Here is a 16,481-nt window from a genome sequence, read left to right as displayed (position 1 = left end):
CCATCCTGGTTCCTCTGGGTCGGGGGCTGCTTTTTCTACAACCCTCACAACAGGGTTGCAGCCAATGGCACCATTCTCAGCAGCAGCTCCAACCAGTTCTCTTTCCAGCGCCGTCTCCAAAGCTTCTCGAAGGGTGCAGGGGTGGGCCAGTTGCGTCTGTACTCTCAGGTCCCTCGGAGACAGGGCTCGGATGAACTGATCCCTCGCCAGCTCAGCTTGGACCGCAGCGGGCATGTGGGGATAGGCTCTTCTTGTAAGAGCTTCAATGTCAGAAGCCAAAACCCGCAGTGGCTCATCTGTTCGCCTCTGTCTGTTTGCTAGCTCTGAGCGCAAAATAGCAGGCTGGCCAAACTGTCCAAAACGCTGCTGCAGAGCTCCAACCAAAGCCTGGAAGTTGCCCCGTTCTTCTGGACTAAGCAGCAACAGACAATGGGAGGCCTCGTCTGTGAGGCACAGAGCCAGCTGGAGAGCTTTAGTGTCTTCCGACCATCCGGCGGCCCGAGCTAACAGTTCGAATTGTGCATAGAAAGCCTCCCAGTCAGCCTTACCGGAGTATTTGGGCGTTTTCATTGGTAGCTGGTTGCACAGGGCGCCGCCATGTTTATTTACATCCGGTATGTTGTTGTCACTTCCGGCGGCGGTGTTCGCGCCGGCGCCAACGTGAGCCGCGCGCGCGCCGAATCCAGCGTCCGCGGCCATCCTCCTGGCCGCTTGTTTCAGCCGAAGCATGTGGTCATACTCGCGGGAAAAATCCGTCTCTCGTCCCGGAGAAGTCGCATAATCACCATACTCCATCTCCTCCTTGATTTTTGGGCGAGCGCCGGTCCTGTCCCGCTGAACGGCCATGTCGCGCGCCGCGCTAGCTTGACTGAGTTAGCCGAAAACGCCGTTGTTTCACTTCTGACACCAGTGTAGCGTCCCACTGACGCAATAATGAAGCGGAGGCGACCGTTTCTAACCGTGAGGCTTTTTAATGACTTAGGAACAGTTACTGTCGGCCGTAACCACGCCAAATACAGCACAACGATAATCAGAACTTTCCATCAAAGCATCCATCCTCCCCCAACCCCCTCGTGCACCCACGACCCCTCCTTTATTGTCTGCTCCTCCGCCCATTCTCCCGCTCATCCAATCACACTGGAGCAACGATGTAACCCAGAACACATTAACAGAGTCCCAAAAACGTTAGTCGCTACAATACTGTCTTGCTTTTTCAGAAATAACCTTGACACCCAGAGATTCAATTGACAAAATATCTTTTGATGACATGCCGTAGCGGCTGGTTGGCTCAGTTGGCTGCATGTGGCACATTAAACCAGGGAACAATTCCCAGGGAGACTCTTCACGCTACTGCCCAACTATGTAGCCTCAAGGGGCCCAAGTGTGGATCTCCCTGTGCTCGTCCCCAGCCCGGATATAATACAGTGTTGTGTCAGGAAGGGAATCTGGCGTAAAATTCTCTGCCAAACCACCTTTGCGACTCAGTGAAAGTTTATTTTGCTGTGGCGACCCCTGAAGGGATTAATTCATTACTGTTCTATGGCAACAGATTTCTAGTTTGGTTTTATTTTTATAATCTTAAATTTTAGAACAATATCAGATTAGAAATGAAAACATTCTGTAAAAAATACTTAATTGAACCTGTTTTTGCACCACCTGCTGACAGAAAACAACATTTGTCCTCCAAAAACTGATGTTTTTCTTTTGTTTTTTGTTTTTGCGATGTAAAATTAATGACTAAAATCAGCTTTAATTCAATTATTTTTAAAACTGAAAGATGTAATAATTTCCTTTTCTCATGAAAACAAACCTGTTTGTCTTCAGTTGGTTTAAAATATTTCTGTCCTTTTGTCTTTTTTTAGAGTTTTTTTTTAAACTGATGGTTAAAATGTGAATTTTGACACTTTAACAATCTTGTCACCTTGTTTAAGACTTTTTCCCCAAAGTTTTGATAAGTAAGTTTTTCCTTACTGCAAAGGAGGGTCTAAGGGCATTGATGCCCAGTTTAGTTTAGTCTGTTGAGTTTAGTAATAATTACCTATTGAACTCTATAACTTCATGTTCTTTGTGATTCATGTATATTACACAATTACCGGTATGAAGCCCATTGAGACGACTGTTGTTCTAAATATTGGGCTACATAAATAAAAATGAATTAAATTATTTTTCTTTTCTCCTCTAATTACAGAAAGCTTTTGTTTCAAATAGAGTATCTGATGTAATTTTTTTTATCCAATTTGATTTGAAATCAACTAAAATTAAAAATTGTTATGCTATCTTTGGAGTTTGCAGGCTTGTTTTTAGATTTCTTTTCAGATCAGATTCGTGTTTTTACATCAGTAACAGAAAAACATCCTGTCTGTCCAAGATTTTCCAAAATAAAAGAGCTGCACAGTTTGAAAAGATAAACACTAACCCAAAATAAGGGAGAAAAAAATCCAATCTACTTTGATGATTTGAAAAAGATCCATTTTTATGTTTACTTTTCTAGTTGATATTTGAACAAAAAAATGTAAAAGAAAATTAAAGTCAACGTTCAGATTTAACTTTGTAAAATCTTGTGAAGACTTGTGAAGAACCCGTTTCTATTCTGATGGAGCCCAAATCCTGACTTGTTTGATTCATTTCAGGAAGTCTGTCTTCTCTGCTTCCTGTTTCCTTCATGCATCCGCCCCCCTCCACCAGGAGGCATCCAAAAGCCCTTCTCTGCTACTGCCTGCCCCCACCTGTCCAACCTACCTGGCAAAGTCCCGCCTCCATCCCCTCCCCACCTGCAGCAGCAGCAGCAGCAGCCTGGATACGCTCTGCACGTCCTGTTCAAACAAGCCGTTTCTGCGTTGGCTCAGGCAGGGGAGGGTCGCTGGGGGCTGACACCCATGAGGCCGATCCGAGCTTTGCTCCAGTGAGGTGTAGCTTCACATCCTTGGCAGAAGGAAGAGGGGGGGGCGGCAGCATGGGGTCAGACGAGGCTTACAACTTTGTCTTCAAGGGTGAGTACATTCTTCATCCGTCTCCCAGAAAGCTGTTAAAGATCTGATCCCCACCATGACAGAACGGCCTCACTTCCTCCTTTATTTCAACTTCCTAGTTTGGAGAAGAGAGGTCTCTGTTGATGGTCGATCACTGCTGTAATTAAACGCCGCCTGCTGCGTTGCTACATGCTGAGCACCCCCCCCCCCCCCTCCCATATAAAGAAGCATTCAATGCATGAAGGGGAAAATGGTCTGTTGTCATTCCACAGATTAATAAAGGCAGAAAGTTGTCAGAAAGAACCAGAAAATCCAGCATTTTCACCCAAAGATCAGAAATTTAGAGGAAACGCCTCGGTTCAAGTTAGAAACCAGCTGAATGTACAACCTGTTTCCAAGCGGCCCATGAGCAAAGCTTAAGAATGTCTGACCCTAATTCAGTGCAGACCAGCACACCTGCAACTGCAAAACTCCAAGTAAGCTGTAAGAGGGCGGTGGAGGGTTGATGATCAGGGTTTGTTTTGATCCCCACCCAAGTATTTTAGTCAAACGCAGCCAAGAAACCTTTCGCTAAAGCTCAGCAGCAAAACCACGGCTGTAGGGCTCCTGCCAGGCAACCTCAGAGTGATTCAGAAGCTTCAAACCAAACTGATGCTGATCATTTTACGCCTTCATTAAACAAACGGACTCACAGCTGAGTCAGAGCCAGCTCAGGACCTCCACCCTTCCAACACATCCAACACATGGAAGTAGAGTACAAACCTCTTCAAGCCACAGAAACCAACCCAAAGTAACAACATGAAGGAAATCTTTCATTCATACATGCAGCCAGAACAACTGAAAGCCTCCAGTTTCATTCAAATGAGCTCCAAGCATCAAAGCTGTAGGACTGATGCCTTTACTGTGTGATAATTCTTTCAAATGGTTTCTTTAAGTCAAAGTACTTTGGACTGATGCTACACTCACACCCAGCATGTGACGCACATTCTTAAATGCGGTATAAGCCCACAGTGTTCACACTGGACAAGCAGGGAGGGGCTTCTTCTTCTCTTTTTTGTTGTGTTCAAGCTACTGCTTGGTTCCAACTGTCAAAGCGGCGCAGATCTTGTGAATCTTTTTCAAGGCTTTTTCTATTACAGCTCTATTCCGATATTTGAAATACTTAGTGTCATAATTCCAGCCGGGCACAAACCGCAATTTCTTATTAATTTCTCCCCCATGACCCATTTTCAAACGGTTGGTCCTTCCGTGAATTAACAGGGGCAGCAACTTTTCATTAAAAGTGGTTGTTTGCATGCGCATTGCCGATGGCGATGTGCACGTGGCTTAAGAGAACTGCAGCAAGCAAGTGTGACATCACCCGTAGAAAATGGTTTTCACCCGGCTCCAACCAAATGAAGTCAGTTCGGTCACCATTTATTTTGCAAGAGGGATGCCACCATGTTTGAGCCAGACAACATCAACCAGTTACTGCGGCAACCTCTCTGACCAATCAGGAGCAAGCTTGTTGGATGTCCACACCCCTACCGCTGGCTACACAACATCTGTCAGTCAAACATTTCAAACATTCGACGTGAAATCACCTGCTTTTATTGAGGCATCTGATTGGTCGGTAGAACTAGAATAACCGTCACTACTACAGGAAAAAAAATCATGACCAAAGGAGGATTATCAAGAACATGTTAAAAAAAAAAGGTAGCATATCAAGGATGGTTATTCTGACCAATATTTCCTAAGAGCAGTCAAGGGGATTTTGGCTTCTTCAGTCCAGTTTTCACATACAGTCAATGCAAAGTATATTTAAAGCTGTTTCTTAGCAGCCAATCTTTGTAGATAACACACACATACACACATAGCTAACAAATCTGATTAAGCAGAGAAAACATACAAGTCTCAGGTGTTTTGCACAAACGTTTATGGACAAAAAAAAAGAAACCCAAAATCTTGTTCTTGACAAAATTCATTTCTATGATTACATCATTTCTGCACAAATTTAACAGAAAAATGTTTTTTAGATACGCAGAATTAAAATGTTAAAATGTAGTTTTTCAAAGACTTTCCTAACGTTGCCATGACAACGTTAAGCAACAGTTCAGGGTTTCGCCCTCTCACTTGTTTGTAGATAAATAAACTATCATAATATACTCATGAGGACAACGTGACTCCTCAGTACGTTTCTGGGAATCTGAGCACTTTTTCCTGAGGAACACTTTGAACACAAAAGGCTTCATTAAACAAAACCCCACCACCAGATAGTAAGTTTACACAGCTTTCATTGTACAGGTGGGTCCACATTCATAATTGCATTTAAAAACCCGTATTCATGGCGCTTCATTACATCCTCTACCTTTAACCTCAAGTTGTTGCATTTTAACGCCATAGCGACTTTTTTTTCTGTTGTGATAGAAAATAATATTTGCTTCTAATTTTTCAACTTGATCAATCAGCCAATTAATGTTAAGAACCAACCTGGAAGTAGCAACTGCTGCAGTTCCTCAAATGACCACTGGGGTGTGGTGTCAAAAGGAGCAATATCCCATTCGTTTTGATTTAAAAAGATGAAATCTACTCCAAAAAACACTCGAGAACAGCCTGGTTTCTGAAAAAAACGTCTCTGATGTTTTTGTTTCTTTGTCTACTGATGCCCACATTTGTGTTTTGAATAATCTGTTTATCAAACTGGAGCCAGTTCTGACTGGTTGATGGATGAAGTTGATGAAACTCACTTTATCACATTCATTTCAGGAATGTTGTTGAAGTGGGCGGAGCAGCTTCATTTTTGCCATGGTAATGTCAGAGATTATCAGTCCAGTTAAACTTTGTCTGTGGATGTAAGTGAAACACTTGGAGAAGATGAGAGGATTGAAAGTTTGAGAGATTAGAGATGCCTCCAAGCCTCGGTGGAGTCCAAAAAAAGGACAAAAAGTGACGTGTTCTGTGTTGACTGTGGGACAAAACCTTTTCTATCTCTACATTTGAATAGATTGTGTAAACACCACTGTGTCATCCACATATAGTTAAATATTTTCAAGTTAGGTTACCTTAAAAAGTAAATGGTTTCAACACGTTAACCATTACAAATTTCTGTAAGGCGCCCTGGTTAAGTGAAAAAGTTTCCACTGACTTTTGAGGTACACTGAACGCAACTTTAGTTTAAATTCAAATTAAGCATTAAATAAATCCACTTTTTATGTCAGTTTTAGAGCTGCATTCATGATTGAGGGAAAAAAAAAACATTTTTAGTGTCACTAATGATGAAACTTTTAAAGGACTGAGTGGTTCTTAGATGATGTGTCTTTGTTTTAAGTCGCATCTTGTTTGTTGCTTTCTCTAAAAATCTAAGTAAAAGTTTGAATTTTCACTGCCTGGTGGGAAATATTCTGGCAACATTTCTGTAAAAGTTTGAGTCCACTTTTATTTTTGCAGACTTTTGTAACAGATGTATCACTGTTCTGACATCAGACTGTGGTTGGACACAAACACTCCAACCTTTGTCTTTGAAGAGGTCTTCCTGCTTCTGAAATGTCCGGATGCAAAGCAGCGCGCCGCACCTGCTTGTGTCAAGGCTGGAAATTGAGCCCCTCCCCGAGGAAGCTTCTGTTTGCAGATCCATGTGATGTTTTGGGGAAGGTCTGTAAACGCAGCTGCGCCATGGATTTGCATTTTTTAGCATCTTAGAAAAGGAAAAGTGGCTGTTTCCCTTTGAGTTTATTGAAGGTAAATTATGCTAAACCTGTGGTCCATCAGGACCAACAGCAAGTTCCACTGCAAGACCTGCTGTCTCCCTCTTCATCATCATCATCTTCTTCATCACTAACCGTCTGTCTCTGATTCCGAATTTTCAGCTTCATCCCTAGTGCTACATACACACCAGGCTTGTAACGCTCATTGAAGAACGCACTAAACGTTTTAAATTTGGTTTAGCCCATGATGTTCATCCTGGATGAGCAGGAAGGAGCTTCTTTTTCTTTTTCTAATGTTGGAAGAGGCTTGGTGCATAATGTCAAAGTGGTGCAAATCTCACAAATTTTGCTTCAACTTTATTCAGATATATTAAATACTTGATGTCATATAATTCCATCTGGGTACAGACCGCAATAGCTAATTTCTCCTCCATGATCAATTTTCAAACGATTGGCATTTCCGTGACTTAAAAGGAACTCCATTCATACGTCACTAACAAGTCCAAGTCTTGTTGTAAAACAAGACAAAAGAGTTGTAAGAGTTTGAATTAGTTTAACTTTCAACAAGCTTTCAGTGGTCATACATTTTATACGTAGAGCCCAAAATGGGTTGCAGAAACTTGCTACGCATGAGCACAAGAGATTACAAGCGCTAACATTGACATTGAAAACGGTTGCTTTAACGAGCGTTACAGACGGCGGTTTGAACGAAGCTTAATGGTCATTTCCTTCTTGTCCTCTTCATCATCATTTGTCCCTTCTTCTTTTTCTTCTGTGACCATCTTCCAATTAATCTTCTGGTCTCTCCTTACTCAAAGCCTTAAGCCTCAGCCACATGCATCCACATGAGGGTTGACCCGTACGGGTGCTGTGGGTTTTTCGGGTTGTCCGGGCCTGTGGAGGGTCGTAGAGACAAGGAAACTCCATCCGAGAAGGAAGTACAGGTGTGTCTTAGAGTTCCTTTGTGGCTCGGGAAGCCCCCTCATGGGACGTCATGAAAATGGATTGACCATTGTGGTAAGCGTATCGTAAAGTATTTATAGGGTTAGTTCAAGTTGAACGCATTGTGACGTACAGGAGATGCTGTTGTACGGTGTCCTTTTACCACTCTCTAGTCATTAGGAAGGTGCAAGTACTGTAGTGTTTTTCACTATCAGTTCATTAACAGTGAACACTTACCTGGTGTTGGGTTAAGCGTCAGACCCGTCCTCTTATTCAGGTTCTGAACCGAAAACCATGTTTGAGTTGCAAATCAATCAAATTTGTTCAGATTAAAGCGGTTTCAGACCCCACACAGTTATTCACCATTTCCAAAAAAAAAAAAAAATTTTACAGTCTAAATTGAACAAAAACCAAAAACAGTAATTGTCCTTTAAAAAAAAAAAATGTCGACACCTCGCTCCCCCAATAAAAACCCTTTCAGTTGGACAGATCTGTCTAATGCAGGGCCGTAGCTAAATATTTAAGGGGCCCCACTATGAAATTTAATTTTCATCATTTGTTTTATCCTTTCTGGCTTGACCGAGTGGTGATTTGTTGTTTGCAGATTAACTTGTAATGACAAAAAGGGGATCAGCTGCCTCCTGTAGCCCCCCACACCTGTAGATCCGCCCCATTTTCTGCTACAGTAAAACCACAAAGAAAGTATGAAATGTTTGCTGCACCCCTGACTGCTGGATGCACCTGCAGGATGGCCAATTTTTCCAGAGATCTTATTTTTTCTCCAAACTTGCTGGTTTGGGTGAACTGCGTCCCTGCGGGGGAGTATTTTGAGTTTGAACCAGTGGCAGGTGCACGTTCATCTCTGAAGGTCAGAGAAACTCACTGCAGACCCATCAAGTTCATCCAAGTTTCCCTCAGGATCTGCAAATCAGACATTTTAGACCTCTGCAAGGCAACTCGCTCTGCGTCTCCATGGAAACCAACAAGGATTGTTTGCTGAAGAAGTTACTCAGTAGTTGGAGAGAAACTCGGATGGTGGAAATAAAGCAGCACAGTCGGAGACAGTGAAGTGAACAGTAACCCGAAAAGCCAGCAGACACAGATCAGGCTGTAAAATTTTCCTCAGGTTGGACTTGAGGAGTTTACAGCGATCAGAAAAAGATGCACATTGATTAAGATCAGTTAATAAGTGATTTATTTAACAGCTACCATTGAAAGAAGAAAAAATGCTTCAAATCCAATTGCAAAAAAAGGAAAAACGCTTCAGAAAGAAGTACAAATTCTTACCCTATCAGGAGATTTTCTTTAAATAAGCAGGAAAATCTTCCAGTGGAGTCAAAAAGGGAATTTTTATTTTTTCAGAAAATAAATAAATGTCGCTAAGACATGTTTTCTTAAAATAAGATTACTTTCTTAATAAGATTATTTTCCTTGCAAGACAGAAAATAAGACATTTTTTTCTGGAAACAATGCTCTTTTTACTTCCTGTAGTTTCAGTGTTTGCAGTGCAGAAGGGTAAGACCTGCTGCACAAACTGAACTGGAACGTGGTCCAGCAGAACCGTGTCAGCAAATTCTGAGATACACAGCATCCACATGGCTTAGTGGAAGTATAAAGCTACACAAAACAAATGGATGAACACGTAGACGTTATTGTTTGTAGTCCTTATTTTCAAGGGGTTTATGGTTAGATTACAAAAATAGACAATGATCACATATTTGGGTTAAAAACAAAAACCTGACCGAGCCGGACCACTGGGCTACGAACAGCAAACAGCTGCTCTGAACAAACGTAAACACCACAACCTGCTAACCCGGATCCTGCAGGTCAGCCTGAATGACAAAGAAGCACTTCAGCGCAGGAGGAAGGGGAAGCCTGGGGCTTTCAGCTGCTTCTGTTCACAAATATCCTCACTTCTGATGAGGCAAAAAGGACCAGAACTGTCTCAATGCACAAAAACAACTACAACAAAAACTCTTGAATCCACTCATTTATTCCATTGAAATCTTGAAGTTAAAACGTTTTCTTTTCAAACTGAATTTAGAAATAATTTCTCAGATTTTGTTAGAATGAAGTGGTTTGCTGAAGTGAACACAAACGCAGATTGTAGCACCAGAACAATTAAAAGCATCTGTATTAGAGGAGCAGGACCCTCGTTCTCCCCGCTGTTAACATCCATGAAAACATTGCAGTCGAATGTATTCAAATCAGTAAAGACACGCGCATTTTCCACCTCAGGACTGAGCTTTCATAATGAAGTCCACAAACAAACGTACCTCTCATGAAAACTGGGAAGTGTTTGAAGCAAAGAAGAAGCTGCTCATAAAAATAAAATAACAAAACACCACAAAAAAGGAAATAAAGTGAGAACCGGCCCAGAAAACCGAGTTAGGCTTTTCTCTGCTGTTCTGGTTTGTAAATTTATCACAAAAGAGAAAAACATTTTAGACTTTTTGAACATGAATTTTAAGTACTGCAGATTTGCAGATTTGCAGCAAATGCAGTTTAGTTTTTACTAGAAAGTTGCCTGCTCTGCTTTAAAGCCGTGGACCTCAGCTCTTCTTGTAGGGATTCTTTGGACGGTGTCCACACAGTGGAGACAGAGAGAACCTGAGCAGAGCCGCTTAAAGAGTAGATGTTTCACACTCGTGCCTCAGCTGTGTTGAAACAACTCTAATGAGAGAAGAAGGCAAACCATTGCGTTTCCTAGAATCTCAGCTCACACCCAGAATCTTACATGTTAGGACTTCTGAGATGTCATAAGAATGATTCGTGTCTCAACACTGAGCTCAGCTGTTATCCTGTGGTTGGGCTGTTTCCACAGTTTGCTATCAGTGCCGAGTAAAGCCAAGCCTTGTTCTGCCTGACTCAGACTCTTGGAGCTTAAACCAAACAGTGGCATGCTCAGAAGGTGGGTGTCTGCCGTCTGTTTACCCAGCAGGAAGCCTCCACTGTGCAGGATAACACCAGGTCAAACTCGTTCCACCTGATCTGGACTCACCTGACACTCGTCCTGCCTTTTTCATTCCTATAATGCAAAACGTTGCATCAGTTTCCACTACGGGACATTTCTAAAGCTGTTGTGGGGTTTCAAGCATTAAATCATTCAAAATGAGGGTGTTGGCTAGAGGTGTCACGCCTTCCATCAAAGACGGGATGCAGAGGACGCAACAGGCTTTGCTCTGTTTGCTGAGTTTTGTAACGATCAAAGCCCAAGCTAAAGCCAGAACGTGTCTGTGTGTGTTTTGCAGTGGTTCTCATAGGAGAATCTGGGGTTGGAAAAAGCAACTTGCTGTCCCGCTTCACCAAAAACGAGTTTAGCCACGACAGCCGTACCACCATCGGGGTGGAGTTCAGCACACGGACGGTGCAGCTCAACAGCTTCACCATCAAGGCCCAGATCTGGGACACAGCCGGTCTGGAGCGGTACCGGGCCATCACCTCCGCGTGAGTACCAGAAACATCAGTCTCTTTCCTCTGTAGAGAACCAAGAACATCAAGGCGGCTGGTTGAATGTAGATGTGGAGCAGAGAAAACGTCACCTTCTAAAGACCATTTGTATGTTAACAAAACAGCAAAGTTACAAATCAAGAGCAAGACTGTCAGACAAAACACCTCCAATGAAAAAGCTGCTGTGAGCAACAAACAAAAGCCCGGCAGCATCTGAAAGCTGAGTCTGCAGGTTCCAGAGCTGTTACGCTACAAACACAGCGGGCATGCGATGTGAGTTCAAGAACGAGCTAGACGCGTGTTCTTGAACGCCCATGGTGTTCACACTGGACAAGCATGGAGGGACTTCTTCTTTTTTCTACTGTTTACAGGCGCATGTCTACCACGTGCAAGAGCAAGAGTTCTGCTGCAAAACGTTGAAGCGGTGAAAAATCCAGGCTTTTTCTTTCACAGCTCTACTCTGATATGTGGCCGTGGTGCAGCGGCAGGGCACTCTACCTCTGTGTCGAAGTGTCCTTGGGCAAGAAACTGAACCCCACATTGCCTCTGGTGGTTATAGGTTGGCGCCAGTTCGGCAGCGGAGCCGCCACCAGTGTGTGAATGTGACTGTGACTATAAAGCGCTTTGGGCCTTCCAGGAAGGTAGAAAAGTGCTACATAAGTATACAGTGCGCCATTTTCCATTTAATGATGCTGATTACCTGGATCAGGTGTGTTTATCCAGTAAAGAGCTTCAATGGCAGGTTGGTTGGAAGCCCTCAAGGCCTGGATTCTCAAACCCCAGCTTTACATGAGTGAAATACTTATGCAGTCAAAGTAAATTGGCTGATTCTGTCACAGAAAAAAGCAGCTTTGCGCTGTTATGCAACGCTTTACATTGGTTGTCACGTTGATTGTGTATGTCAAAGAGCATGGGTTATTTAGGTATCAGTGACATCTCTGGTGTTAATGGATTAGATTTTTCTGTGCTTCATTTATACTTGGTGATGGTAATCTACTGATGTAGCCACAGCTGCCATAGGGGAAGACAGACAGAGGCGTGACTGCCAGTACGTGCCTGTAGCCCCATCACAGGCACATGAATATGCATTCACAGGCTGGGAGGGTGAAATGTCTTGCCCAACGACACAACAACAGTTGACTGGGGGGCTACAAGGTTCGAACTCTCCGATCATTGGCCGACCTGCTCAACCACCTGAGCCCCTGCCGCCCTAACCTAAAGGGTTGAATTTGTGGAAGATATTTCCAAAAGGAAGAAACCAGAAGAGCAGGGAGCCCAGGACGAAGCCCTGGGGCACACCTCAGCTAATTAAGAAAGAGAGGGATCAGAAAGCTCCAGTGAATGAATTGGTAAAGGCTCCCTCAGGTATTGATTAAAATGCTCTGAATGGGGATCTGGTCAGAATGACATTTTCTGAGACTCTTAACCAAGTCAGTGTAAGATGCTTTCATTTTTTTATGTTGACAAGTCATTATTGATATTATTATGTAGGGGGGGGGGGGTTCCCCTCAAAAACAGACACCCGTGCGTCTCTACATGTCTTCATGTCTCCTCTCTTTTGCAACATTTTGTTATGAATTAAAACATATCAATAAGAGAATTAAAGACAGAAATGTTGTTTCCACCACAGTATCAAGCAACACTGACAAATTTAGGTGTAAAACATCTGTAAGTATTTTTCAGCATTCGCTCTTTCCCACACAAAGCTTCTCCTTAAGGACAAAGACCTCCATTCATATTCTATTTTAATTAAACTGGAGGATTAACAGAAGAAACTGTTTTTTAAACAGCAGAGACGTGTCAGTTTTGTACATGGACATGGAAGAATCGGTGGATATCCCACCCCGGATTAGCTCTGTTCTTGTCCGTCTGGCTTTTCCAGTAATTATCCCCCAATTTATTTCCGAATGCAAATTCCGGGTTTGGTGAAATTTACAATTTATCCTGTAACAAGCAGCTAAAACCTATTAAAGTGGGATTAATGAAGAAGAAGAGGAAAATTGTCACTGCAAAGAATGGATTAGTTGAAAAACTTATTAATTAATTTTAGTGGACATGGGGATGAACCAGTCATTCCCCTCCCCACAATAAACCCTAATTTTATCGGTTTATTTAGCAGATGATCAAAGAGGCTCTTTAGAATTTCTGCTACAATTAACAAAAGACGTAAATGATAAATATTAATCGTCTCTAAAAAAGTTTTGTTTTACACCTGAACTGTGCTTTTTCTGTGATGTGTGTTGTGCTGGTTCACATTTTCACATAATGCTGCTGTGATTTCCACTTGCATTGTGGTTCTAAACTTTCGTGAAGTCATCTCTGCTTTCCGTCAGCCCCTTCTGGTTCTGTTTCTTCCAAACCAATAGTCCGATGTTTGCGTAACAGCTTTAGCTTTGATCTACAAGCTTGCTACAAAATTATTTTACAATGATTCCTAGCATAGTTATGAATCAATGGAAATGTAACATAATTTAATGAAGCAGCAAGCTCATAAATTCTTCTCCCTTAAATAATTAAATGTAATCTTCTTGAGGTGGAGTGATTAAAAAAACTCTTTTATATCTGAGATCTCAGTGCATGCTGGTTTGGATTGGAAAATTTCTGAACAAAAGAATTGCTTCACTGCTGACTGGTAGGAGGGTCAAAGAAGGTCATCTCCCCAACTCTATCAGTGTCTGAAGTTCCTTTGAGCAAGGAGGGGCCCATTGCTCCTGCGGTGAGTCACGTTGATGTTGGTTTGCACTTCTGTAGATGAACTGTGGTACCTGGCACAAACCTGCCATCGGAACTCAGTTCTCCTGCAGTCACAGTTTAGTCCAAGTTGGTCCTAAAATGTGTTGTTAGTCAAGCTAACTTGGAGGTGTTGTCCTCCTGACAGGTACTACAGAGGTGCAGTTGGAGCCCTGCTGGTGTACGACATCACCAAACACCTGACGTACGAGAGCGTGGAGCGCTGGCTGAAGGAGCTGTTGGACCATGCCGACCAACACATGGTGGTAATGCTGGTGGGCAACAAGACGGACCTGGAGTCTGAGAGATCTGTGCCCTCTGAGGAGGCCAAAGACTTTGCAGGTATGAACGAGTTCAGGTGTAGAGTGTGCAGCCCACAAACAACATTGACTCTCAAGGTGCAATAACAAACTTGGGTTCCTGGTTTTAGACAAGAACGGCCTGATGTTCCTGGAGACGTCCGCTTTGGAATCCACTAATGTAGAAGCAGCATTTAACGGCGTCTTGGCAGGTGATTTAATGCTTTCTTCTTTAGAACCCTCTAGCACAGGGGTGGGCAAACTACTGCCAGGGGGCCAAATGTGGCCCTTAAAACAATCTAATCAGGCCTGCCAAACTATATTGCTGATCCTTCTTAATATTTTATTTTCCCTGTAATTCTGGTATCTACCCATAAATGACGCAGTATAAATTGAGCTTTGTTTAGATGCAGAAAGATTTCTTGTCTTTCTGACATTCATGTGTGTTTTCCAGGTCGGAAAGTCATTTTTCCAATCATTCCAACAGCCCATAAAACAAAGCATTTCTCTAATTTTGCGTTTTTTACTTAAGGGGGATCAACCCATTGGTGCAATTGCCACTAAAATGAGAACAAAAGCTACGGTTTTGAAACAAAAACTCCAATATTTTCTGTTTTAAAGTATATATTTTAATTTGGGATCAAAATGAAAGCATGTTTTCGTCCAGATTCTGTTATTTTTTTCCCTTATGAGATGGATTACCAAAACACTCCATGCATCGCCTCCTGGTCCAGCCCTTCTGTCAAATGTTAAAACCCTTTGTGGCCCACGAGTCCAAGAGTTTGCCCACCGCTGCTCTAGTACATTACTGAAACTCTCCGGTTGGGTATGTGGTTACTTATTGTGTTCTGAGTACATCTTAGATTGTCAATTGGAATCCCTCCCTCTCCCACTGATGCTTATGCCTTAGTCACATCTGTCTTTACGGGTTTTTGGTGAGCCCGTAGTAAGAAAATGTTAATGCACTTTTTTTTTTATGGCCAGGCTGTGGGCGATGGGTCGTAGTGAACACATAAGGGTGAAGTAGGTAAGATGCAGGTGTACGGATTTTACATTTTTTCAACTCCCCCAGACTCGCTATGCAAGGAGCCTGTTAGTGCTGTTCAAGTGATAAGTGTGCGTTCTATCATCACCACACGCGTATAGCCTGACAATCAGTGTGTAGTTTGTGTGGACATCCTTGGGGTACTTTAAGTATCACATGCACAACTTATGTGTGCAACATTTTTGCACAGTCAGCAAGGAGCAAGTATGCGCACTTTACGGATGACTAGAGTGTGGTGTAAGGGCGTCATATGACAGCATCACCCCTACGCCATGAGTGCGTGTAACTGCCATTAATCTTGAGAATACTTTATGATACGTCTACCCCACGTGTACGTTCTATTTTAAAAACGTACCTTAAGGTGTCTGCACGAGCATCAAGGGAACTGCAAGACAAGGTGCTCCCTTTAAGATGCAGACATACCTGTGTATGACACTTCAAGGGCCCGGAAAACGCAAAAATCGGCAGCATTCCTACGGGTCAACCTTGTATAGGAGTGGATGTGACTAAGGCTTATACCTGGATCAGGTGTGTCTAACCGATTAACCAATCAGAAGTTGTAAGAGAAGCAGAACAGTGACCCTCAAGGACTAGACTCATCTACTCCAATTCGTCGTGTGTCAAAGAAATTGACTTCCTTTTATCCTAAAAAATGCTTATTTATTTAGGAATTTGAAGCCTTATTGTCAATCTCTAGTTGCCTTTTTTAAATCCTGTAATTGTTTTTGTGTGGTTTTCATTTTGGTCCAAGAAGTGACTTGTTCATCACCACTTTGACAGAGATTCACAGGAAGGTGAGCAGCAGAGAGGTGCTGCGAGGCCCCATCAGCGCTGTATCGCTCAACAGCTCCGGGGCGGAAAGCACGGAAGAGAACAAGCCGTGCTGCAGGAACATCTGACCGTGACGCCCTGTACCTGCTGAGGAGCAGCCTTGGATGCAGAAATGACTGGTTTTTAAAGGACTGCTTCCTGTGCGGCACGCTGCTGATACGCCACAATGACAGCGGGAATGCGAGTGGATGTCGACTCACGGGGAAAAAACACCACGACCGCGATGCAGAAAACTGATGTGATTTCTTATCAAATCTGTAGCTTGTTGACATCCCATGCACTGAATGGTGATAAGACGGATTTGATTTCTTTTGAGGAATAAAGATGTTTTGACAATGAAACCGTCTTGCTCATTTTATTGTTTGATATCTGGATGTCATCTGGATTTTCTGACAGTTAATAAAAAAAAAGACAGTTATATGATTTCTAAAAGAACAATCTGGTGAGCAAAAAAAAAAAGGTTTAGTCAAACTATCTTTGCTGTAGAAAATATTCAATCAGCTTTGACCAAACTAGAGTGTGCAAAACAACA

The 16,481-nt window shown here is 42.8% G+C and overlaps 1 protein-coding gene across 1 annotated transcript; it reads left to right on the top strand.

Annotated features, from left to right (window-relative positions):
* Positions 1 to 2,635: 2,635 nt before the first annotated feature.
* On the top strand, positions 2,636 to 16,290 carry LOC101171278 (ras-related protein Rab-25). The gene is made up of 5 exons (XM_004078368.5): positions 2,636 to 2,990; positions 10,846 to 11,041; positions 13,923 to 14,116; positions 14,205 to 14,285; positions 15,899 to 16,290. Exons 1-5 carry the CDS (start codon positions 2,663 to 2,665, stop codon positions 16,015 to 16,017), a joined length of 918 nt encoding a protein of 305 aa, XP_004078416.2. The 5' UTR covers positions 2,636 to 2,662; the 3' UTR covers positions 16,018 to 16,290.
* The last annotated feature ends 191 nt before the right edge of the window (positions 16,291 to 16,481 follow it).

This window comes from Oryzias latipes, chromosome 16, assembly GCF_053564925.1.
Source record: "Oryzias latipes strain Hd-rR chromosome 16, Olatipes_Hd-rR_3.1".
Classification (NCBI taxonomy): domain Eukaryota; kingdom Metazoa; phylum Chordata; class Actinopteri; order Beloniformes; family Adrianichthyidae; genus Oryzias; species Oryzias latipes.
This window is presented reverse-complemented; position numbering and strand designations above follow the sequence as displayed.

Coding starts and splice junctions, on each gene's coding strand:
- LOC101171278 (XM_004078368.5), top strand. CDS start 2,663: ATGCATCCGCCCCCCTCCACCAGGAGGCATCCAAAAGCCCTTCTCTGC. Junction 11,042..13,922: donor TACCGGGCCATCACCTCCGC/GTGAGTACCAGA, acceptor TCCTCCTGACAG/GTACTACAGAGGTGCAGTTG. Junction 14,117..14,204: donor GGAGGCCAAAGACTTTGCAG/GTATGAACGAGT, acceptor TCCTGGTTTTAG/ACAAGAACGGCCTGATGTTC.